The sequence below is a fragment of the Schistocerca serialis genome, chromosome 11 (genome assembly GCF_023864345.2).
Source record: "Schistocerca serialis cubense isolate TAMUIC-IGC-003099 chromosome 11, iqSchSeri2.2, whole genome shotgun sequence".
In the NCBI taxonomy this organism is placed as follows: Eukaryota; Metazoa; Arthropoda; class Insecta; order Orthoptera; family Acrididae; genus Schistocerca; species Schistocerca serialis.
Genome location: NC_064648.1, coordinates 98,214,035 through 98,238,895, shown reverse-complemented (window position 1 = coordinate 98,238,895; position 24,861 = coordinate 98,214,035). Strand labels below are relative to the sequence as shown.

The 24,861-nt window shown below is 41.6% G+C and overlaps 2 protein-coding genes across 4 annotated transcripts in view; one reads left to right on the top strand and one right to left on the bottom strand.

Moving 5' to 3' along the window:
- Nucleotides 1–4,553: 4,553 nt before the first annotated feature.
- On the bottom strand, nt 4,554–5,803 carry LOC126427031 (uncharacterized). Its single transcript, XM_050089202.1, has 2 exons — nt 5,548–5,803; nt 4,554–5,445 (listed from the first exon to the last, which is right to left on the bottom strand). The coding sequence occupies exons 1-2, from the start codon at nt 5,596–5,598 to the stop codon at nt 4,612–4,614; spliced, it is 885 nt and encodes a 294-aa protein (XP_049945159.1). The 5' UTR covers nt 5,599–5,803; the 3' UTR covers nt 4,554–4,611.
- Nucleotides 5,804–5,910: 107 nt separating this feature from the next.
- Nucleotides 5,911–24,861, top strand: part of LOC126427028 (uncharacterized) — a 33,787-nt gene continuing 14,836 nt past the window's right edge. The window contains exons 1-3 of one of the 3 annotated variants that reach the window (XM_050089194.1): nt 5,911–7,226; nt 10,422–10,521; nt 16,457–16,630. In XM_050089194.1, coding sequence (XP_049945151.1) covers nt 5,997–6,980 — 984 coding nt within the window. In that variant the 5' untranslated portion in view covers nt 5,911–5,996 and the 3' untranslated portion in view covers nt 6,981–7,226; nt 10,422–10,521; nt 16,457–16,630. Of the gene's footprint in view, nt 7,227–10,421; nt 10,522–16,121; nt 16,411–16,456; nt 16,631–24,861 lie in introns of those variants that run through there. The other 2 variants (XM_050089196.1, XM_050089195.1) reach the window with 2 other exon arrangements.

Below are 24,861 nucleotides of genomic sequence, written 5' to 3'. Positions count from 1 at the left end.
AATTCATGATGAACTGCTGCTTCAAAAAAACTATCAGCATCGCTTTGACATTTGACCTGACCTGAAGAGCTTTCTTTGGTCTCGGAGAATCTTTCCCGACCCATTGCTAAGACTGACCCTCTGCCTCAACATCGTAACTGTGGACACGCATCTCATCACCAGTTTCGATTCTCTTACGGAACATCTCCTTCTCCTTTGCGTGATCCAAAAGCTCTTCACAGAATGCGAGGCAAAGGTCTTTCTGGTCTTCACTCATGAGAGCACCAAAACCAAAGATGCCAAAACAGCTTTCCAAAGGGCCCCAAAAAAGGCCTTTATCAAGACCATCACTAGTGACAACTTCCTGCAATATTGCAGGCTTATCTGTAAATAAAGAAATTTTATTATCTGACATGAGCAAACAAAACAACTGCGATATTTTAGTGTTACAAGAAACACACAGAGCACCAACTAGCCATAGACCAAAAATACAGGGCATGAAATTAGTTCTCGAGAGACCACACGAAAGGTACGGAAGTGCTATATTTGAGAAACTGAACTTAGACGTATGCTCCTGTGCTTTGACCTGCGAAGAAAATATTGAAATTTTGACTATTGAGCTACATTTTTTGCACTGTAACATTCTTGTACAAACCACCCAGTGCGAGGTTCAAATTTACGGAGCCTGGAAATTTCCATTCAAAAAACATTAAAAGTGTACTAGGAGATTTTAACAGTCACGGTCTTGCATGGGACTATAAAGAGACAAACGAGGATGGCGAAATGCTGGAGATCTGGGCAGAAAAGGTTAAACTGAAATTGATACATGACCCAAAGTTGCCTGCATCATTTAACAGCGGAAGATGGAAATGAGGATATAATCCAGATAACATCTTTGTCTCCGAGAAGGTATCCCTGCAAAATGTAAAGCAAATCGAGGACCCAATTCCGAGATCGCAACACAGAGCAATAACTTGCTGCATTATGGCAGTAATCAAATCAGATGTAATGCCTTTCAAGAGACGCTTGAAGTTCAAAAAAGCTCATTGGGAACTCTTCACAGAGGACCTTGATAAGGAGACCTTGGAAATTAAACCAGAAGTACAATCATATGAAACTTTTATAGACCTTGTCAAGAAAATCTCTCGACGGCGCATACCCGGAGGGTGCCGCACTCAGTATATTGGTGGACTCAATGGTAGCAGCATGGAAGCTCTGAAAAAGAACTTTACAATAAGGACCCCTTCTCAGAGGAAACGATCCAGGAAGGCGATGTACTGATGTCTGGTATCTCCGAAGCGAGAAAGGAAAAGTGGTGCAACCTCCTACAAGAGACAGACATGAAGCACAGCAGTAGGAAGGCATGGAAACTGGTCAAAAGTCTCAGCAACGGCCCAACAGAACCATAACCAAATTACAGTGAAGTTAACCTGATTAGATAGTTCACCAACTGCTCAGGAACGGAAAAACTAAAAGGAAGATCAGGAATGGCAAAATAAAAAGAAAATTGAACGAGGAGATTAGCTTCCTAGCTTGCCTGTTCTTCATTCAGGAGCTACAAGACGCCATCAATGATTTGAAAAACAATAACGTCGCTGGCCTCGACGATCTGAGATAATTAAACATTTTGAACTGAGAGTACAAGTATGGATCCTAGAACTAATGAATAACTGTATTATAACAATGCAAAGTCCTAAACTGTGGAGGAAAGCTCAGGTTGTTGTGCTACTAAAACCAGGGAAAGACCCAGCTGAAGCTAAAAATTTCCAGCCTGTCTCCTGAGGATATAGCGGAGACCACGATAAACAGTACGAACAAAAAAAAAGAAATAAAATAATCTTTAAGACTGACAAATCAACGAACTATTAATACAGTTCTCGCAGAGAGAGCATTTTGTTTCTGTTACACAAGATAAAAGAAATACTTCAGAAACAACAAAAATATGACATCGAATTAACGCTGTACAGAGACAGCATTCAAAATACGCAGTCAGAAGTAACGGACAGCGCCGAGCTAAAACTACACTCTGGGCTTTCAAATTTTTTTTTTGCTAACCTACGTTAATCCGCTCTCTCGGCTTTAAACTGATTTCTTACCAATAACCACAGTTGACTTGAGACACCGCCACTTAAGGCGACACTCATAACTTTATGCTGTAGTCCCAAGGTAACAACACGATCCCAATTCTCGGAGACACAACCAGGAGTACATATGATGCCATATCACGGTTTCTAGCGAAAAATATCTAATATGAATTGAACTTAACTAAAGAACTTAATTAACAAATTTTTAGCAATCAACTGTGTTTTGTTGTTTGATTACAATAATTTTGATCTGAAAACACGAATGTTTGCCCTAAACAGTATGTATGACGAAGGGAAAAAAAGTTACCTTGTTATGTGTGTCAGTGCATTTATTTGTGATGGCTAAAAAGTTTGTAAGCTAGAAGCCAATAAAAATAAAAATAATAATAATAATAATTAAAAATAGAAGAAAGGACCAATGCCTGGAAAAACTTCAATAGTCACAAAACATCAGAAAAATGGCAACAATTTCTAGTAATCCGAAAACAAACATCGAAAACTATTCGGAGGGAAAAAAGAAAGTATGACAAACGGCGACTAGATGAGATAGAACAAGAGTTTAAGAAGAACAACACCAGGAATTTTTATAAGACGTTTAAAGAACATATTGCAGGATACCAGCCACCCAATCTCTGCTTCAAGAAACCGGATGGTTCACTAGAAACTAACACGAAGAATAACTGCCAAATCATCGCAGACTATTTCAACAAACTTCTCAACTGCGAAATACCTACAGAGGATATTCACTACGAGATGTCTACACCAAATCCTGACACTAAACCGCCAACCATCAACGAAATAGTAGAAATTATCAAGACACTGAAAAACAATAGAGCCCCAGGAGAAGATGGAATTGTTGCAGAACTATGGAAACTAAATGATGAAAGATTAACAGGAAAAATTCACAAAATCATATTAAACATTTGGGAAACCGAACAGATCCCTTCTGAATGGAAATGCGCACTCATCCATCCACTCCACAAAAAAGGGGACAACCAAATAATTACAGGGGCATCTCACTCGTACCAGTCACATATAAAATCCTATCAAAAGTTCTCATGAATAGATTAGAAGAACAAGCTGACCCACAAATAGGAGAATACCAGGCTGGTTTTCGCAAGGGACGATCATGCATAGAGCAGATCTGGAATCTGAAAATGATTCTCCAGATGAGGAACACACGAAACACAGTGGCCACTTTTGTAGATTTTAAAAAGGCCTACGACCCAATAGACAGAGTAGTGCTCTGCAAAACGCTGGAAGAATTCAGCATTGACAGAAAGACAAGAGCAATCATTCGGGAAACATTAATTGACACAGTCTCCAAGGTTAAATTTATGGGGGATATCTCGGAACCATTTGAAATCCAAACTGGAGTGCAACAGGGTGACGGACTTTCACCATTACTCTTTAATATTGTTCTTGAAAAAGTCATCAGGACATGGGATAAAGAAGTCAAAGGAATCCAAATTGGCATTAGAAAAGATAATAGATTCAATGTGAAGTGTTTAGCTTTTGCGGATGACCTTGCAATCCTCACAAATAATAGAAAAGAAGCCACTAACGCCATAGAGAAGTTACACGAAATTGCACAAAGAACTGGCTTGCAAATCTCATTTGAGAAAACCCAGTACATAGAAAGAGTGCCACAAGACAAATTGCCTATTGTGACAACCCATGGGAAAATCGTACAAGTACCACATTATAAGTACCTGGGAGAAATCATCCAGCCATCAGGGATCAACCTAAAGGCCAATGAGGAAAGAATAAAAAAACTACAGAAAGCATGTAAACTCACGTGGAACTATTATAACAATTATAACAAAAAGTCCATATCCATTAACGCAAAATTGAGGCACTACAACACTGTCATACTTCCGGAGGCACTGAATGCATCTGAAACAACACAAATAGGTGGGCAAACTAAAATCAAAGAAATAGAGAAACAAGAAAGGAAAATTCCAAGGACAATTTTTGGCCCGATACAAGAGCGAGGAATCTGGAAGAAGAGACCAACATCAGAATTACATAAATACACAGACAAGATTATGGATACAATAAGGAAAAGAAGAAAGCAGTTCTACAGACATATCCACAGGATGAATGAAACAGAATTTCAAAGCGAATTCTTAAAGTCATCAACTAAGGCAGGGGAAAAACAAAATGGATAAAAGAAGTTGAAGAGGACCTCAGATAAGCACACACAACAGTAAACGATGCAGAAAATAAAACTGAATTCAGGAACATAATCAAAAAACATAAATTTGACACCACAACACATAAGAGACCAGGATGCAAATGGACAGCGGAGCGAAAGAAACAACACAGTGAACACATCAAGAAAATTTGGGCTCAGAAAAAACAAACAATCATCATAAAGGAATTCAAGTTCAAACGCTCTCTTAAATGGGAATAATAGAAAATAATAATAACAATTAAAAAAGGTAACGACAGTCTTGCAAACAGCGACGAAAACATTGTACAAACAAATTGACAGGTATTGCTATAATTTACGTAGTAATTAGAAACAACAGCATGGCACAAAACTTTATTCGGGGTTATAAACTCTACGGACTGCTTCCAAAAATTTTATAAATAAATCGTTTTCATCACTCCACCTCCTCCTCCACATGTACTCGAACATATGGGAATCAAAACCGTCCTTGCACTTATTCGTTCCACGAAAATAACGCTTGATCGAGGACCATGTCCCTTCAACATTCTTTGTGTCCTCTCTATCTTTGAAGTTCATTTTGTGTTTTACAGATAAGCTGATGAACAGTTCATCGGATAAGCAGTCATATGATCGGAAACAATCGGAAATGACAGTTGTTCCCGGCAGCACATATTTTTTAAGTACATTTAAAAACACACGTTTCGTTGTTTTCGGAACAACTTGGAAGAAACATTTGTTGCTTCCTCTCTCAATCCCGCCGTACACCCATCCGCCGGTAACAGGTTTAACCCTTCCAAACTTTCGACTCGCCAACTTTGCTTCGACAATTTCAACAACTGATCCCACTCCCCCAAGCACGTCACCATTATCTATACAATCCTTAACACAAACTTCACGGCAAAAACTGCGCCAGTCGACAACAGTGTGCTTCGACAAATGTAACTCTTCACCAATGAAAGCGCCACTACACTTCTTCACCCATAAATACGTTATTTTTAAAATGTCTCCTATCGTCAGCCTGCTTCCCGCAAACCAACTTTTCTGTCGTATGCTGTAGCGGCAAACATGGGATATTTCACTGCAACACCACTGGACACCATCATTTCGGTCACTTCTCTGTATCAGCCTCATGGGCCGAGAACATTTTTTACAAAGCCGTTCTTTGGCAATCAACCCTCGTTGTATACACCATCTTATAACACCATCCTGCAAATTAAAACAACTGGATTCGAATACGAAAGAACATAAAACACATATTTTCCTACAAACATACTATAAAACAAATCAGTGAGAAAATGAATAACCTACCACAAAATTCATAATAATAAGATTACTAAAAGTTATTCTGGCGCCCTCCATCTCGAAAACAAACGTAAACAATACATAACCACCCTCACGAAATTGCCAACATTAGCACGCGGACACCGTAAGTGCACTATAACGTTTTTTAGTACTTTTGTACAATTGTCACTACTTTTATGATTGTCTCCATGTGGTCGTCCTTTATTCTTAACTTCGTTTATAACATCTCATGTTCGAGTGTCGGTAGACGTCTGAAAGAAATACGTGTTATTAGGGGAGTAGGGGCGGGTAGTTGTTCAGAGTGTTTAGATTACAGAGGGTAGTGGGCGAGTTTCAGTTTCAGCTGAGTTTTAACGTCTTTGACTCTTTGGTATCCCGGTTAGCGTGAGAACTGTTGGGTTACGTAGTTTGCGTAAACACAGCAGAATATCATATTTTTGTGGCGTTTTGTTGTGATGGATGTTCTATGTGAAAGTGTTCCTAACGAGGACGACTGTGGTACAAGATACTCCTCGTCCTCTAGTGAAGATGACGAACGTATGGACCAAGGCGTTGCGATGACTTACATGACTCTTGATTCAATTTTAAATGATAATTCGCGAATGTTTGAATTTCTGAGAAGTTTTGGTGTGCTTGCGAACAAATACGTATGTGCTACGTGTCGGAAGCCTATGTCCTGTGTGAAGGTTGGAACGAATAGATGTGGCGATGGGCTTATGTGGCGTTGCGCGAAAGACAAAGTGTGGAGGTCAATTCGTAAGGGTACTTGGTTCGAAAAGTCGAAGATTAAGCTTAAAAGTATAGTTCTGTTGACATACTGTTTTTGTATGCGTAAATCTGTGCAATCCACGTGTCGCATCACAGGCTTGAGTGACAAAACGGTTGTCGATTGGTTTTTGTCATGTAGAGAAATTTGTTCAGCTTTGATGAAGAAGAGGGGAAAAATCGGGGGGCCAGGTGTTGTGGTTGAATTTGGCGAGTCATCTTTTGGAAGTAACAAGTATGATAAGGGAAGGTGGGTGGCAGAAGTTTGGGTTTGGGGAGCAGTCGTTTGTGGGAAGGACCATGGTGAATTGGTTTTGAATGTGGTTGAGAAGAGGGATGCTAGGACTTTACAGTGGTTCATTGAAGAGCATGTTGAAAATGGTACTGTTATATATTCAGATAAATGGGACAGTTATGAGGATGCAGAGGAGTTTGACCTTCAGTCGTTTGCAGCAGATCACAACTACCAGTTCCGGAATAAAGTGACTGGTACAATGGAGAGATATTGGAAAGAAGTTAAGAGAGTTCTCAAGGGAGGCAAGAGACGGCGCAGTGGTTTGCAGAGTCATTTGGATGAGTACATTTGGAGGGAAAGTGTGTTTGTGCATGGGTGTGCATTTCATTCGTTCATGCAGAGTGTTGGAGCCCTATATGTTCCACGTGTAGAGGATTAAGATGTGGATTTGCTGTTTGGGTTTGGTTGCAGGAGAGGTGTGTGGGGGGAGGGGCTGGAGAGGGATATTTGGTTTTTGTGTACGCTGTTATTTATCAACCATGTGTGTGGAGCATCTGGCTGTAGAATTGTGAGTTGGTCGACCTGAAACCTTGTCATTGTGGAGACATTTTTATGATGCCTACTTTTCTTTCACTTTCTCAGTTTACCATGCGACACACAAATGAAGCTTGCTGTTATCTTTGTGGTGAGTAATATTCTGGTGTTTTCCCTTCAGTTTATATTAGTTTTTTGTTATTATATATCCAGCTTTCTTGTTGCACTGCATTATGTAACAAGTATAGACAGTTTCACTGTACACACTGCCAATAATCATGAATCAACTGGTTTCTGGAAAAGAGAGCTGCTCTTCTGTTTTAGAGTGCTGCTGTTTATAAATATAAGTATATCTAAAAACAAAGATGATGTGACTTACCAAACGAAAGCGCTGGCAGGTCGATAGACACACAAACAAACACAAACATACACACAAAATTCAAGCTTTCGCAACCGACGGTTGCTTCGTCAGGAAAGAGGGAAGGAGAGGGAAAGACTAAAGGATGTGGGTTTTAAGGGAGAGGGTAAGGAGTCATTCCAATCCCGGGAGCGGAAAGACTTACCTTAGAGGGAAAAAAGGACAGGTATACACACACACACACACACACACACACACACACACACACACACACACACACACACACAAGCAGACATATTAAGAGGCAAAGAGTATATATATTTCTTAGATTTACACAGCCACAGTTTTTAGTTTTATGAGATGTACCTTCAAATAATTAGTACCCCAACTACTCTTTATCAGTGCCCTAGTTCTATTATGTTATTGGGTTAAGTGGAGTCAAATCTTCATGTAATATAGCGTTATGTTAATCTTCAGTTATGCAGAGGAGCTTCTTTGTGCTCATGTCTTTTAATATCGTTCACTACCTTTTGGGCTATAAAAATTCTGTTATTTTATAGCATGAGGTGTAATGAAGGTCATGCTGCTGCTGTTTTGCTTTAGTGAGTTTGTCATGGCCAGAATTTACTCCTCCCTCCTAATTGTTCTAGTCAGAGACTGATATGTAGAATAGCCTAAGATCTAGATTACATTGCATGTGAAGTAGTGTAGTCAGTGAAAGTGTTGCAACAGTCTTCTTCCTCCCCCCCCCCCCCCTCCCCCTTCGTGAATCCTGTAGCCATATTTATAACCTCAGTTAAATCCCCATTTTTGGCATTGTGGCCTGATACTTTCAAGTTTTTAATACGTTTGAAGTTTTTAATAACAATAACATCCTATATCCTGATAGTTGATAGTTAATACACAAGATTTATGATGTCATAGTCATCATATAATTTGATAGTGTCACTGGTTAAAGCTCATGTATTGCACCTTATTCTTCACTATTTTCATTTGGGCTGGATATTTTTTTTGTTTGTATGTAATTAGTCTAAATAAATACTATTACTGTTTTTGTGGGGTAGGGGAAATAGTATATTTTAGAAAACTGTGTTACTGTCTTGTCATGACTTATATTTACAAAATCATTGTTACGAACGCTAATTGTGAATCACATAATGACACAAAATTGTAAGTGTTCTATATTTTATCCCTCTATTCCCACATTTCTCAAGAGCTTGTATTTTTTCCCCTGCTGTATTTAAGGGCATTTTAGTTAAAACTTCCATTATACAGGCCTTTTGTCTTTTTTAAAATGCAGATGGCTATGTATTTGGCTTTGAAGAAGTCTGTGTTAATTTACAGAATACATTGACTGGAGGGATAACTTGATATAATCAGTACATAGGCCTTTATGTATTTTCACGCAGCTTTTGGCAAAATTTAAAATTGTGATTCCATCCGTCTGCTTTGATCTGTGATTTCATCAAGATGGCAGACACATGAATTTCAAGCACATACTACATGGCAACCATGACGCCGCTCATTATACCTATGGACAGTTGTAAATAGTATGCGAAATATTGAACATCATCAATAGAATGAAACTAATGGGACAACCACTGGAAGCAGGGGGTTTGAGTGGAGGCAAACTAAATATAGTAAGAATAATGACCCCATTCCAAAACAAATACTAACACAAAAATGAAGCATACCAAATTGTCAACATTCCACACAATGCAAAAGTGAAAATCATTGGTTTTGTAAATTTCGCTTGGCACACACAGTTCAAATGAAGACCATTCATCAGTAACCAACAGTCCGTCCCCGGTAGCTGAGTGGTCAACGTGACGGAGTGTCAGTCCTAAGGGCCCGAGTTCGATTCCCGGCTGGGTCGGAGATTTTCTCCGCTCAGGGACTGGATGTCGTGTTGTCCTAATCATCATCATTTCATCCCCATCGACGCGCAAGTCGCCGAAGTGGCGTCAAATCGAAAGACTTGCAGCCGGCGAACGGTCTACGCGACGGGAGGCCCTCGTCACACGCCATTTGGTTTGAGTAACCAACATAAACCTCGAAAACCTGGTATCCCAAATTTCATTTTGATCTATATAGCTCATATAAAGTGCCCGATACCATCAACCGACACACAACTCCAAAACAGATACCACAAATTTTACTTGCTAAAACAAATCCTGCTTCACTTACCCAACTAGTCTAAACCAAAGTCCACTGTAGGCCTACAGCAAACTAAAACTCACTCTCATAAGTATTCTAGCCAGTGACGGTAAACAGATACCTGCAGTACCTGCCAACCATAGTCCAACGCAATTACCAAACACTAAGAAGAAAAAACCAGAAATTTCTAAAAACTTGCATCATTACCAATTTAAATATACACAAACAACCATATACAGAAACATACACAACTTACACATTACAATAAAAAAACAAATAAAATCACATTGCAACAAGCAGTCTCCTATTCACAAATTTATGTCATATCCACGATTGACAAAAAAATAAAAATATAAACACTCTGACAATAAGAAACACACTGCACTAATAATTCCAAACACAAACATGAATTCAACAGCTACAATACACAAAATCAAAGTAACTCACTAGCGAACCAGTACAAACTCTTTCGGCAACAACCTGACACACTCGGCTCAGAATGTCAGATATCTCACTAACATACCAAACAAACTTCAGAACATCAACATCCACTGCAAGAGATTGCCACCAAATAGAACAATACGTTGTCTACTAACACGACCAGACTCGAGTGATGTCGCGCCACACAACACAGTTACATCACTGGCGAAAGCAGACAGATGGAACTGCATCTTTCAGTTGACTGTAGCCTTTAATTCTAGGACATTAGTGCAGTTTTTAGTACATAAAATGAGTTTCTTAGACACAGTATGGATGTAATGTACAGCGCTTGTATTAAAAAATCATCAGAAACTAGTGTGTTATGACCTTGAATTAATTTATATGTTGCAGATCAGTGATATTCAGTTTTAACTGAAACTATGGACAACACATAGTGCCACCTGATGAGGAATGTGTTAAGCATTCTAATAAGAGCCTAGATTTGAATAAGGTATGTCATTTTTCAGTTAGTGTGCTTACAACAATGAAGTAAATTACATGCAGAATTTGATGAAGTTGGGTGACTGGGCCCATTGAATGATATCAGCGTAAATTCCAGGAATAGCTGTACTGTAGCTAAGAATAACACAATTCATCAGAATATTATTACGTAGATAGTGTCTGGGACGGTTGTGTTTGTATGGTTCAGTAGCAGATTGCAGATATTTTGTTTATAATTGATTATTTGTCTATTGTAAGTAGTGGCTTTGTTTGTATTATTTATTAGACCTGTATAGATCTAGTGGAGACGGAGATCCATTGAAGGAAATAATGTTTTGGATTGTGTTATATACTAGAGTTGTATATGTTTCTTTCAATTTTTTTTTTTTTTTTTTTTATCAGGTGGGTTGAGGTTGTGATTAGCATGAAGAGCAAAGATGTTTACGGTCACTTTTATCATAAACATTTGCGATTTTTGATGTGGTGGTTAGGATGATAGGTAATAGCTCAGCTTACATTGCAATGACTGAAATAAATGGCCACCAACTTCAAATACAAAGCACAGGAAATCAATAACGAGCATTGTGATTGGCTACCCTCATCCAATTCATTGTGTACACTTTCCATCATTTATCACATGAATAGTTACCAAAAGCAGCATTAAAGGGAAAGACATGGCAATGTGAGTGAATATCTACATGTATGCTGTGCTGTTCACAATTAAGTCACTGGCAGAGGGTTCATCGAATCATGTGTAAGCTCTTTCTCTTCTGCTTCACTTTCGAATAGCGCACAGAAAAAAATGAATACTTAAATCTGTCATGCGAGCTTTCATTTATTTTATTTTATTATGATCATCATTTCTCCATGTGAAGGTGGATGCCAACAAAATATGTTCTTACTGTGAGGCGAAAGTTGTTCTAATGACTCCCCCCCCAATTCATGTATCATTTCCGTAGCACTCTCTCCCGTTTTGGGCTAATACAAAACAAGCTGCCCTTCTTTGAACTTTTCCAATATTCACCATCAATCCTATCTGTTGCAGACTGCACACTGCACAGCATTACTCCAGCAATAATAACTTTTACAAGTTAGGCGACAGACTGGTCAGTTGCATAGCTGGAGGTCTATATTAGTTTGGAAGCTTGATACTTTCAGTTTTTGTTATTTTCTGTTGTTTGCATGGAGAGTCTTGCAGTGATTGATTGAAACCTTAGATACTGCTTGGCCAGTTAGCAGTCAGACTGTTACTTATCAGCCTAGCCCAAAGTCGAGAGGATGTAACATCACTGACAGCAGTGTTGTTGCCAGCTGCAGGTGAAAACAATGGCCAGCTAAAGAGCAGTAACAAACCAAAGCATTACAATACAGTTGTACAGTAATGCTGGTTGTAAAATGACTGTGTGGACGATTTGGCCTATTTTACACCATATTTTAGTTCTACATGACGGTGTTTTGCTGAGTGTATTTACATGTTTTGATGACACCATTACAACTTTATCACATTAGGACATTGTGTAGAACAGATCTGGAGATGGTCATTACTGACTGAAACCGGTCATTGTCGAAGGACTTTATATTGTGATCTAAGACTAGAATAAAAAAAAACACTTGACGTTACCATAGAGACATTGTCAAAAATGAGTTACACGATTAGTTGAGGTAGACATGCAAAGCCACTGTGTCCAGACCATTGCAATCATCAGGGATATTCTCATGCCAGCTCGACTACAGACCTCAAACTACTCCATAGATCAATATTTGACCACAACTAAGATTTCATACTTATGTTATTTGTCTCCCCCAAATCGCAACTGAACTGGCACCTTTCTGTGTAACCTAGGTCATGGGCAACGTTACAGATCAGTTTGTCACTATAATGTACATTCCAAAAATAATATAGACACAGAACAACATTTTCAGTGTTTCTGTTTCCAATCTGTGTGTGTGTGTGTGTGTGTGTGTGTGTGTGTGTGATGTCCCACAGTGTAACTTCATTAAATCACTGGTTAAAGCTGTAATTCAGTATCAGTAGCTTCAGCTGACCCTCCTGATGGGTGAGGGGGAGATGGAGGGGTGGGGGGGAGTAAACTCAGTATTAAATTGTGTGCTTTTGTGTGTATTTGTCCCTGAAAACTAATTGTTCTTCTCAGAAGTTTCAGTTTTATTGCATATAACACAGTATGTTGAGGTTGCTCAAAATCTTTATGTACCGTTTCAGAGTTCTTGCCACTTTTAGCAAAATAAAAAAAAACCTGTGTTTCAGAGAGATCTATAAAATGAAACTGAGTTTTCAGAATATGCATTTAGAAATACGAAATCCGTCTGCTATAGCACATTTTTTTCAGAAACATAAGTCAAGATGGCGACTGCTCGATTTGCTTCTGTCAGCCAATCACAGTACAAGATGTGATCTAGACAGCCAATGGTAGTGAACGTCGGGTGAAGCTACAGAGCTGACTGTCATCACGACCAGGTTTTTTTTGGAGGGACAAAGCTAAATATTTGTGACAAGGACAAATATATGTGTATGCTATAATTGGCTAACAAGATCACTATTCTTGTACTGTGATAGGTTGGCAGAAACATATCAAGCAGTCACCATCTTCAATTCAGTGGCTGTGAAGCTAAAATACGGTATTTGGTGGTTTTCACATTTATAGTTGCATATGCAATTCCAGTGAAACACTACTTTAAAGATCTCTCCAAAACGAGTTGTTTTTGGTATGGTATGTTGTGCTAAAATGGAAGGAGGTGTGGTCACGGTAGATAAAAATATTGCTTGTACACTCCTGGAAATGGAAAAAAGAACACATTGACACCGGTGTGTCAGACCCACCATACTTGCTCCGGACACTGCGAGAGGGCTGTACAAGCAATGATCACACGCACGGCACAGCGGACACACCAGGAACCGCGGTGTTGGCCGTCGAATGGCGCTAGCTGTGCAGCATTTGTGCACCACCGCCGTCAGTGTCAGCCAGTTTGCCGTGGCATACGGAGCTCCATCGCAGTCTTTAACACTGGTAGCATGCCGCGACAGCGTGGACGTGAACCGTATGTGCAGTTGACGGACTTTGAGCGAGGGCGTATAGTGGGCATGCGGGAGGCCGGGTGGACGTACCGCCGAATTGCTCAACACGTGGGGCGTGAGGTCTCCACAGTACATCGATGTTGTCGCCAGTGGTCGGCGGAAGGTGCACGTGCCCGTCGACCTGGGACCGGACCGCAGCGACGCACGGCTGCACGCCAAGACCGTAGGATCCTACGCAGTGCCGTAGGGGACCGCACCACCACTTCCCAGCAAATTAGGGACACTGTTGCTCCTGGGGTATCGGCGAGGACCATTCGCAACCGTCTCCATGGAGCTGGGCTACAGTCCCGCACACCGTTAGGCCGTCTTCCGCTCACGCCCCAACATCGTGCAGCCCGCCTCCAGTGGTGTCGCGACAGGCGTGAATGGAGGGACGAATGGAGACGTGTCGTCTTCAGCGATGAGAGTCGCTTCTGCCTTGGTGCCAATGATGGTCGTATGCGTGTTTGGCGCCGTGCAGGTGAGCGCCACAATCAGGACTGCATACGACCGAGGCACACAGGGCAAACATCCGGCATCATGGTGTGGGGAGCGATCTCCTACACTGGCCGTACACCACTGGTGATAGTCGAGGGGACACTGAATAGTGCACGGTACATCCGAACCGTCATCGAACCCATCGTTCTACCATTCCTAGACCGGCAAGGGAACTTGCTGTTCCAACAGGACAATGCACGTCTGCATGTATCCCGTGCCACCCAACGTGCTCTAGAAGGTGTAAGTCAACTACCCTGGCCAGCAAGATCTCCGGATCTGTCCCCCATTGAGCATGTTTGGGACTGGATGAAGTATCGTCTCACGCGGTCTGCACGTCCAGCACGAACGCGGTCCAACTGAGGCGCCAGGTGGAAATGGCATGGCAAGCCGTTCCACAGGACTACATCCAGCATCTCTACGATCGTCTCCATGGGAGAATAGCAGCCTGCATTGCTGCGAAAGGTGGATATACACTGTACTAGTGCCGACATTGTGCATGCTCTGTTGCCTGTGTCTATGTGCCTGTGGTTCTGTCAGTGTGATCATGTGATGTATCTGACCCCAGGAATGTGTCAATAAAGTTTCCCCTTCCTGGGACAATGAATTCACGGTGTTCTTATTTCAATTTCCAGGAGTGTATTTGTTGTTATTTAAATTCTTGTTATTTCTCCCACTGCCAAAGCATATCTTTGCATCAGTAGCTATAAAAATCTGCTGTTCCACAATTGTAACTACCCACAATTACTCACAATAAATTTGTACAGTGGTCCTGTTTGTCGTATCCTTAGTGATATTTAGTACTCTTCTTCCTACTGCTTCGTGTTGAATCGACGATTGTTCCTCAGTGGCTTGGATAGTGGTAGTCGTAATATAAAAACACTAATATTTAGTGTCATTGTTGTTACATTGTTATCTTAACTGAATTCTCTATTAAAAAGGAATGGCAGACCACTCACACCCCATGATGACAGTTACTCACCTACGATAGGTGGGTCTGTTGATAAAACTTGAGAAGGGGCTATCCACAGTATAACTGTGAAGTTTACATTCGAATGCCTATTGTGAGTGATTGTGGGAAGTTATGACAGCTGAACCGAGTTGGCGGAACACGTTTTCATTTTATTTGAATGAGAAACACTTAAGTATTGGGTGGTTATAATTAAACTTTCTCTATTTAAAATGTTACCGTACAAGTACCAAACTTGGTAGCATTAGTGTCAAAGACATGGGAAAGAGAAATAATGCAGAATAAATTCAATTGAAACACTTTTAATGTTCTGCTACAGTACATCATAACATTACATGCCGGTACCATTACTGCCACAAAAGTGGCTCGATATGGCACCCATCAGTGTCCAGAAGAGTCTAAAAGAGCAGGACTGCATTCTGCACAGCAGAACGAAGCATGTCCGTAGGTATGCTGGCTACCTCTTCAGATCAGCATATGTGTGAATGCTCCCCTGGTAAAACCTGTCATTCAGGTAGCCCCACAACCAGAAATCACAGGGAGTGACATCAGGTGGTCATGCCGGCCAAGCATTTGGAAACGATCGGCTGATAATTCGATTGTTTCGAAATGTGTTGTGGAGAAGCAGATGAACTTCACAAGCGATGTGGGGTGAGGCCCCATCTTGCATGAAAACTGTTGAGTTCAATGCATCTCTGTGCTGTAGGGTCGGTATGACATGCTGGCAAATCAAACCCTGGCGAGTCACTTTGCACGTTTTTGGTCCTTGAGCTATAACCTGTTCAAAAAAGAATGGAACAATGACGAACTTAACCGTGATGCCACACCATACAGTGACACATTCACCATTCAGAGGAACTTCATGCAAAGTGACCTGAGGTGAAGATACCCACACTCGACATTTCTGTGTGTTCACCTCACCCGTCAGAGAAAAATCTGCTTTGTCTGTCCACAGCTCGGTCCAGAGTCAGCCCTTGTCGGCTTCAATTCTTGTGAGAAATTGGAGAGTGAAGTCAACACGTCGTTGTGGGTCCTGTGATGCAAACTGCTGTACGATCTGGATCTTGTACAGATACCATTTGAGCGTGGTTCTGTACAATGGACCACGGGATGTTCAATTGCTGTGACACAGCACGTGCACTGCCTGACAATTGGGAATCGCATGTAGCGTAGTCTGCCATAGCAGCAGCAATTTCATCAACCACCTGCGGTGCAACCGGTCATCGGCCTCTTCCCGGAACGACGCGAGTCGATTCAAACTTCTTAGTCGTGCTCTGCGCAGCAGCTGGAGAAAGAGGACCCTTCCATAATCCTTTCAGCCAGTGATATTATTGAGGTGCAGCTGTAGCATTACTGTTGTATTGATAATAGAACTTCACCAATAATGCTCTGCTCCTTTTGTCCTAGCTCACGTGGATAAGTCAAGTGCACCGGCTGGTCAGGCGTGAAAGACTGCGAATCACGGTGACTGATCACGGCACCTAGTAGCCGTAGTTGGAACTGGACAGTGACGCTGTGACACGTGGAAATAGTGCACCTCGTACTCTGGACTTTATTGCTACCAAGTTTGGTACTGACAAGGTAATTAGCTTCTGTGTTATAACGTGTTAAATTGGGAAAGTTTAATTATAACCATTCGGTATTTAACATAACAGTGACCTTATTGTACTAAATGCTAGTGTGTGATCAAACTGGGGAATAAATAAAGACAGAAAGAAACAGTACTCTGGATACAAATAAGCAGAAAATAATAGAAAATGAAACTATCAGCTTTCAAGTTAACATAGAGCTGAGGTTATGATGTAGATCAGGCATTCAGAAATATTTCGAGAAGGCTAGGCAGGAATGGCTGCAGGACAAATGCAAGGTTATAGGACATGCATGACCAGGGGAAATGTGGATGCCATTTGTAGGAAAATGAAAGGGGCTTTAGGAGAAGAGAGAAGTAGCTGTATCATTACCAAGACCTCACATGCAAACCAGTATTAAGTAAAGAATGGAGAAATGGAAGGAATGTAGAGAAGGTCTGTATATGATGTCACAGAAATGTTGCGACAAACTTCAAGAGAGGTGGGGGCACATCATAAATATTGAGGATTGTGTAACATCCCCCAACCACAATTATTGTACACTACTAAGTAGTGCTGTACATCAGAATATTTGGAGGGGGTCGTGAGGATTTCCTCATTCGAACGCTAGCCAGCATTCGAGGAGCAGGGGATGGCATACAAGCAGTGAGCTTGCAGACACGCACTGCACGTACGCAGTAGCCAAGTGCGATGGACGAGCCATCAGATGCATTTACCGAGAATGCTTCCCGTACAGACGTCAGTGTTTTTGCACGTCTGCATCAAAATTTGTGCAAGTGCGGGTCATTAAGAAGTGGCAGGGCTTGTGACAGCAGCCCATGATTGACACATTTGGTCATTAGGGAAGAAGGTGTGCCAGATGCCGTTGAGACTGATCCGAGTGCCAGCGTGTGTGCTGTCGCCTCAAACTTGAGAATGCCCCGTAGCAATGTCGAACTTGTTTTGAAAACAGACTCCTTACATGGCTTTCCTCTCCAAAGGGTGCAGTTATTGCTGCCCGGTGACCATCCTGTACGTGTGCATTCGTTTCTGCAACAGAGTGGCTGAGATGTGCACTTCCCAGCTTATATGTTGTTCACTAATGAAGTCACATTCAGTACGGTTAGTGGTGGTGTTATATTTTGGTCTTCAGTCCAGAGACTGGTTTGATGCAGCTCTCCATACTACTCAATCCTGTGCAAACTTCATCTCCCAGTACCTACTGCAACCTACATCCTTCTGAATCTGCTTAGTACATTCATCTCTACATCTACACTATTACTCTGCAATTCACATTTAAGTGCTTGGCAGAGGGTTCATCGAACCACAATCGTACTATCTCTCTACCATTCCACTCCCGAACAGCGCGCGTGAAAAACGAACACCTAAACCTTTTTGTTCGAGCTCTGATTTCTCTTATTTTATTTTGATGATCATTCCTACCTATGTAGGTTGGGCTCAACAAAATATTTTCGCATTCGGAAGAGAAAGTTGATGACTGAAATTTTGTAAATAGATCTCGCTGCGATGAAAAATGTCTTTGCTTTAATGACTTCCATCCCAACTCGCGTATCATATCTGCCACACTCTTTCCCCTATTATGTGATAATACAAAATGAGCTGCCCATTTTTGCACCCTTTCGATGTCCTCTGTCAATCCCAGCTGGTAAGGATCCCACACCACGCAGCGATATTCTGACAGAGAACGAACGAGTGTAGTGTAAGCTGTCTCTTTAGTGGACTTGTTGCATCTTCTAAGTGTCCTGCCATGGAAACGCAACCTTTGGCTCGCCTTCCCCACAATATTATCTATGTGGTCTTTCCAACTGAAGTTGTTCGTAATTTTAACACCCAGGTACTTAGTTGAATCGACAGCCTTGAGAATTGCACTATTTATCGAGTAATCGAATTCCAACGGATTTCTTTTGGAACTCGTGTGGATCACCTCACACTTTTCATTATTTAGCGTCAACTGCCACCTGCCACACTATACAGCAATCTTTTCTAAATCGCTTTGCAACTGATACTGGTCTTCGGATGACCTTACTAGACGGTAAATTACAGTATCATCTGCGAACAACCTAAGAGAACTGCTCAGATTGTCACCCAGGTCATTTATATAGATCAGGAACAGCAGAGGTCCCAGGACGCTTCCCTGGGGAACACCTGATATCACTTCAGTTTTACTCGATGATTTGCCGTCTATTACTAGGAACTGCGACCTTCCTGACAGGAAATAACGAATCCAGTCGCACAACTGAGACGATACCCCATAGGCCCGCAGTTTGATTAGAAGTCGCTTGTGAGGAACGGTGTCAAAAGCTTTCCGGAAACCTAGAAATACGGAATTAACTTGAGATCCCCTGTCGATAGCGGCCATTACTTCGTTCGAATAAAGAGATAGCGGCCATTACTTTGTGCGAATAAAGAGCTAGCTGCATTGCACAAGATTTTTACCCTCCACGCTGCCTTCCAATACTAAATTAGTGATCCCTTGCTGCCTCAGAACATGTCCTACCAACCGATCCGTTCTTCTAGTCAAGTTGTACCACAAATTTCTCTTCTCCCCAATTCTATTCAATACCTCCTCATTAGTTATGTGGTCTACCCATCTAATCTTCAGCATTCTTCTGTAGCACAACATTTCGAAAGCTTCTATTTTCTTCTTGTCCAAACTATTTATCGTCCATGTTTCACTTCCATACGTGGCCACACGCCACACAAATACTTTCAGAAACGACTTCCTGAGACTTAAATCTATACTCGATGTTAGCAAATTTCTCTTCTTCAGAAACACTTTCCTTGCCATTGCCATTCTACATTTTATGTATACGGATGGTGTATTCAATCAAAAAATGTGAACATTTGTGGGCACCAGAAAACTCTCACAGTGTGCGGCAACACGTGGCACGACGTCACTTCACCATATTTGGTCGGTGGCTGCTTAGTCAGGGTGTTCCTTTTATCGTCTTGCCTGACTACTGGGGATTTTCAGACCTTACTGGAACATGTCTTTCCCAGCATGCTCGAAGATGTTCGACCAAATGTGTGGTGCAGTATATGGTTCCGATACGATGGGGCACATGGCTCATTTTGGACTGGCTGTCTGTAGGCGATCGAATTGGTCATTCCCGAGTCGACGGATTGGGGGTGATTAACCATTCACTGGATTTATCGAGTCTCGATTTATTTGGGAGCTATGAAATCTCCCACATATCGCAACCCTGTAGTGTCCGAAATGAATCTCGTGGCACGAATTGTCTGCACGGCTGTTACAGTCAAAGAAACTCCCAATGTGTTCGAGCGTGTTCAACAGTCAGTGCTCCGTCTATGTCAGGCATGAGTAACATCTGATGGTGCAAACTTGGAGCAATTGTTGTACCATTAGAGCTGCATTCTTGTCGTATGCTACATGTTGTCATTATGTGCAATAAATGTTTCGTATGAATCTGTCTCGTTTCCTTTCCAACCATTGACCTCTGCTACCACTAACCACTGTCATTTGCAACCGTGGGTTGCAACCTTAAGCAGGACATAGGCTTCCGACGTGTAGCACATACGTATCGATTCGTGTACTCTGTCAGTACTACTGACAGCCTCGGGAGAGCCAGTGATGACAAAACTCTTCCATCAGGTGTGTAAGATGCACGAAACAGGCAAAATACCCTCAGACTTAAAGAAGAATGTAATAATTCCAATTCCAAAGAAGGCAAGTGGTGACGGGTGTGAATGTTATCGAATCATAGCTTAATAAATTGTGGTTTCAAAATACTGACACAAATTATTGACAGAGAATGGAAAATCTACTATTGAAACAACCATGGCAGGATTTATTGCCTGTTTGTAAGGGACACGAAAATGAAGCCCGAAATCTCGCATACGAGGTGTGTGCCCCAAGGCCGGAGAGGAGTGGAAGGTAGGTCCGAGCGGTCAAAAAGCTGGGAGAGACGAGAGTAACCGAACTTCACTCGTTCGTGCTCCTCAGCCTGCCCACAGGCCTCACGTGACCGATTCCTTTCCCGTGATTGGCTACGCCAGGCACAGTTCGTCGTCTCACGCCATCGGTGAAGCTCTGTTGTGGCGTTACCTCGTCAGCACGAGTTCACCCTTCTATCGCGTGAACAGAGCGTGAAGTAACATACACCTGCTGTGCTATGGGGTGATCAGTACGGTTGAAAATAAACACACTGCGGTTGCAGTGTGGGCATTTTTATTGCTCTGAGATGATCGTTTTCAGCAGTCTTATCCTGCTGTCATAAAATTTTATGGAACTTGCAATAAAATTGCCCTGTACCATTACATGAAGTCAAAGCGTAAAAGGCACTCCCCACAAATGTGTCTGGACAAAAATCACATTGATAAAATGCACGCAGTTGGTAAAATGAACACGGACAATAAAAAACAAACAGTTACAATCCTTGCATCATTCCCACATGCTGGTGTAGAATATTTCTATCAAGCTTACAACAGCTGTGTGGCAGGCTTGTGAGAATCATGTGCACAACTTGCATGCATGGACAATACAAGGATTTTAACTGTGTGTTTTTATCATCTGTGTGCATTTTGCCAACTGTGTGTATTTCATGAAATGGATTTTTGTCAAGACATATGAGGGAGTACCAGAAAAAAAGGTGGGTTTATTTTTTAAAAGCTATAATTTTTCAAATTGTTTACAAAACGACCTTATCCCCTCCAAAATACTTGCCATTATAGCTAATACATTTGTCCCAGTGGTGCATCCACTGTTTAAAACATTTTTTGCAGTCATCTTTAGAAATGGCTGACAGCTCCTCCCTCTTTTCTTTTTCTTTCTTTCTTTCTTTCTTTTCCCCCACAACTTCTTCAAAGTTATCAAATCCATGTCCTTTTTTGCCCCTTTTTACGCACAGAAATAAGAAAAACTCGCACGGAGCCAGATCAGGCGAGTAAGGTGCTTGGGACAATGCAACCGTTCCATTTTTAACCGAAAACTGTCTTAACAGATATGGCTGTGGGTGCAGATGCGTTGTCATGGTGGAAGAACCAGTCTCTGGTCTGCCACAAATCTGGTCTTTTTTGACAAATGCTGTTGCACAGTCTTCTTAAAACTTCCAAATAAAAGGTTTGATTGATGGTCTGACCGGGGTGAACAGAATGAATGACGCCCTTGGCATCAAAAAACCAAATTGGTATTGTTTTGATGTTTGACTGACTTGATGACTTTTTTTGGATGGGGTTGACGATGACTTCTTCCATTGGCTTGACTGTTGCTTTGTTTCTGGGTTGTAACCATAGCACAGTGACTCATCACCTTTGAGCGAAAACCTGGATCAGTTTCAAGCTGCTGTTTCAAACTGTGACACATTTTAACTCGATGTTCCTTTTTATTGTCAGTGAGAACCTTAAGAACAAACTCGGCACCAGTGCTTTTCATTCCCAAATCTTTCGTGAAAATTCGCTGCACTGTGTTCCAAGATAACACACTAATCTCTGACAGTTGATCGATTGTGGTCTGTGAGCACAAGCTTTTGAATTTTTTCAATATTTTGTCGATTGGGACAGTTGATGGACATCTAGAGTGAACTTTGTCAGACATGTCACAATCTTTAAATTGAGCAAACCGCTTGTGTGCTTTATTTTTTTCCCATGGTGTCATCTTGGTAAGCTGTTTTCAACATTAAAACAGTTTCAGCAGCATTTTTACTGAGTAGAAAACAAAAATTTCACAGCCACATGTAGTTCTCTTAAACTTGCCATAGTGAAAAACAAAACAAGAACAAAACACCTCTAGCAAAAACAATCATCGCAGATGAACAGAACAAGCCAGGTCAACAACACAGGCGGCACTGAACTGGCAACGAGTTGCGCTATACATGCCTAGCAGCAGAAATGCGTACTACACAAGCTCCGCCCACGGCAATGTTACTCCGGTTTCTGTTTTTTTTAACTCCCTTGTGTATACGTGGGAAATGCTGTTTGTGCTTTGACTCCGTGTAATGTAACGAGGTAATTTTATAGCAATCACATAAGATCATATAATGGCAGCATGAAACTGCTGAAAACAGTCAGCAATAAATTTGTCTCCACTGCAATTGCTAGTGTGTTCATCTTAGAGTATGAACTGGCTGGCATACGGCTCATATCTGATGTCACCCAGCCCAGCCCCTGCTACGGCGTAGGAGAAACTTAATGAGCTACCCGTGAATGAAAATTGAAAGATATAAATTACTTTGTGCCTTGTCTGCATGCCCAACTTATACACCTGTGTGGGAATATGCATAAAGGATGTATGAGTGCATGTTGTAGACACACGGTTGACAACATATGGAACTTTGGGTCTGGCTGAAGGCACGATCAAATAGCTCAATGATAAGGCAATCGCTCATGAGAAGAGGGATATCTGGGTTTGAGTCCGTGCTGGCACAAATTTTTGTTATTGTCATTCTGTTATGCAGCTCACAGTTGTCCATATCCGCAACTGTGAATACATTTGATATACTAACAGAAATACCTGCAAGCAGCAAAAGTAGAAAATGAACTAACAAGGAGTGGTCCCCAGTGGTAGGATCGACATTTTGAAACTGTCTGCAAGGTGATGTACACTATGTGATCAAAAGTATCCAAACACCCCCAAAAAAATACGTTTTTCATATTAGGTGCATTGTGCTGCCACCTACTGATAACGCCGACAGTTGACGAAGTTAGTAATGTTTAATAGGCAGACATCTAACCAGACCATCACACAGGAATTCCAAACTGCATCAGGATCCACTGCAAGTACTGTGACAGTTAGGCGGGAGGTGAGAAAATTTGGATTTCACGATCGAGCGACTGCTTGTAAGCCACAAATCACGCCGGTAAATGCCAAACGACGCCTCACTTGGTGTAAGGAGCGTAAACATTAGACGACTGAACAGTGGAAAAACATTGTGTGGAGTGATGAATCACAGTACACAATGTGGAAATCCGCTGGCAGGGTGTGGGTATGTTGAATGCCCGGTGAACTTCATCTGCCAGCGTGTGTAGTGCCGACAGTAAAATTCGGAGGCCGTGGTGTTATGGTGTGGTTGCATTTTTGATGCAGGGGGCTGCCCTCCTTGTTGTTTTGCGTGGTACTATCACAGCACAGGCCTGCATTGATGTTTTAAGCACCTTCTTGCTTGCCACTCTTGAAGAGCGATTCAGGATGGCACTTACGTCTTTCAATACAATCGAGCACCTGTTCATAATGCACGGCCTGTGGCACAGTGGTTACATGACAATAACATCCCTGTAATGGACTGGTCTGCACAGGGTCCTGACCTGAATCCTATAGAACACCTTTGGGATGTTTTGGAATGCCAACTTCATGCCAAGCCTCACCAACCGACATTGATTCCTCTCCTCAGTGCAGCACTCCGTGAAGAATGGGCTGGCATTCCCCAAGAAACCTTCCAGTACCTGATTGAACGTATGCCTGCAAGAGTAGAAGCTGTCATCAAGGATAAGGATGGGCCAACACCATACTGAATTGCAGCATTACCTCATGGAAGGCGCCACGAACTTGTAAATCATTTTCAGCCAGGTGTTCGGATTGTTTTGATCACATAGTGTATGTACCCAGTAGTACAACTCATAGTGGGAGGGACCTTCCATGGCATACAGTCACTGTAAAGAAACTTCTAAAGAAAAGGAGACCACTGCATAATAGATGTAAAACAAAGCATTGGCCTATAGATAGAGAGATGCTGAATGAAACGTGTTTGGCTGTCAAGGAACGATATATGAAGCCTTTAGTGACTACTGTAGCAGAATATGGTCAAATGATTTTTCACAGAACCCAAAGAAATTCTGGTTATATGTAAAGGCTGTTAGTTTCACCAAAGTAAGATTTCCTGTCATTCATGGACAAGACAGGAACAGAAATTGAGGGTAGCAAAGCAAAAGCAGAAATACTTAATTCTGTTTTCAAATGTTCCTTTACAAAGGAAAACACAAGAGTATTGCTTTAATTTTATCCTCCCATCATGGAAAGTGAGTGAAGTAGATATTAGTGTCAGTCATGTTGAGAAAGAACTGAAATAATTAAAATTGAACACAGCTACACGGCCTATTATCTATCGTAGATCCGTTGGACAAAAAGCTGTGCCCAGTAGTTGGAAAAGGCATGGGTCACACCTGTTTACAAGAAGGATAGTAGAAGTGTTCAACAAAACTGCTATCCAATATCCTCTATACCAGTTTGTTATAGAATCTTATGACATATTGTGATTTCAGACATAATAA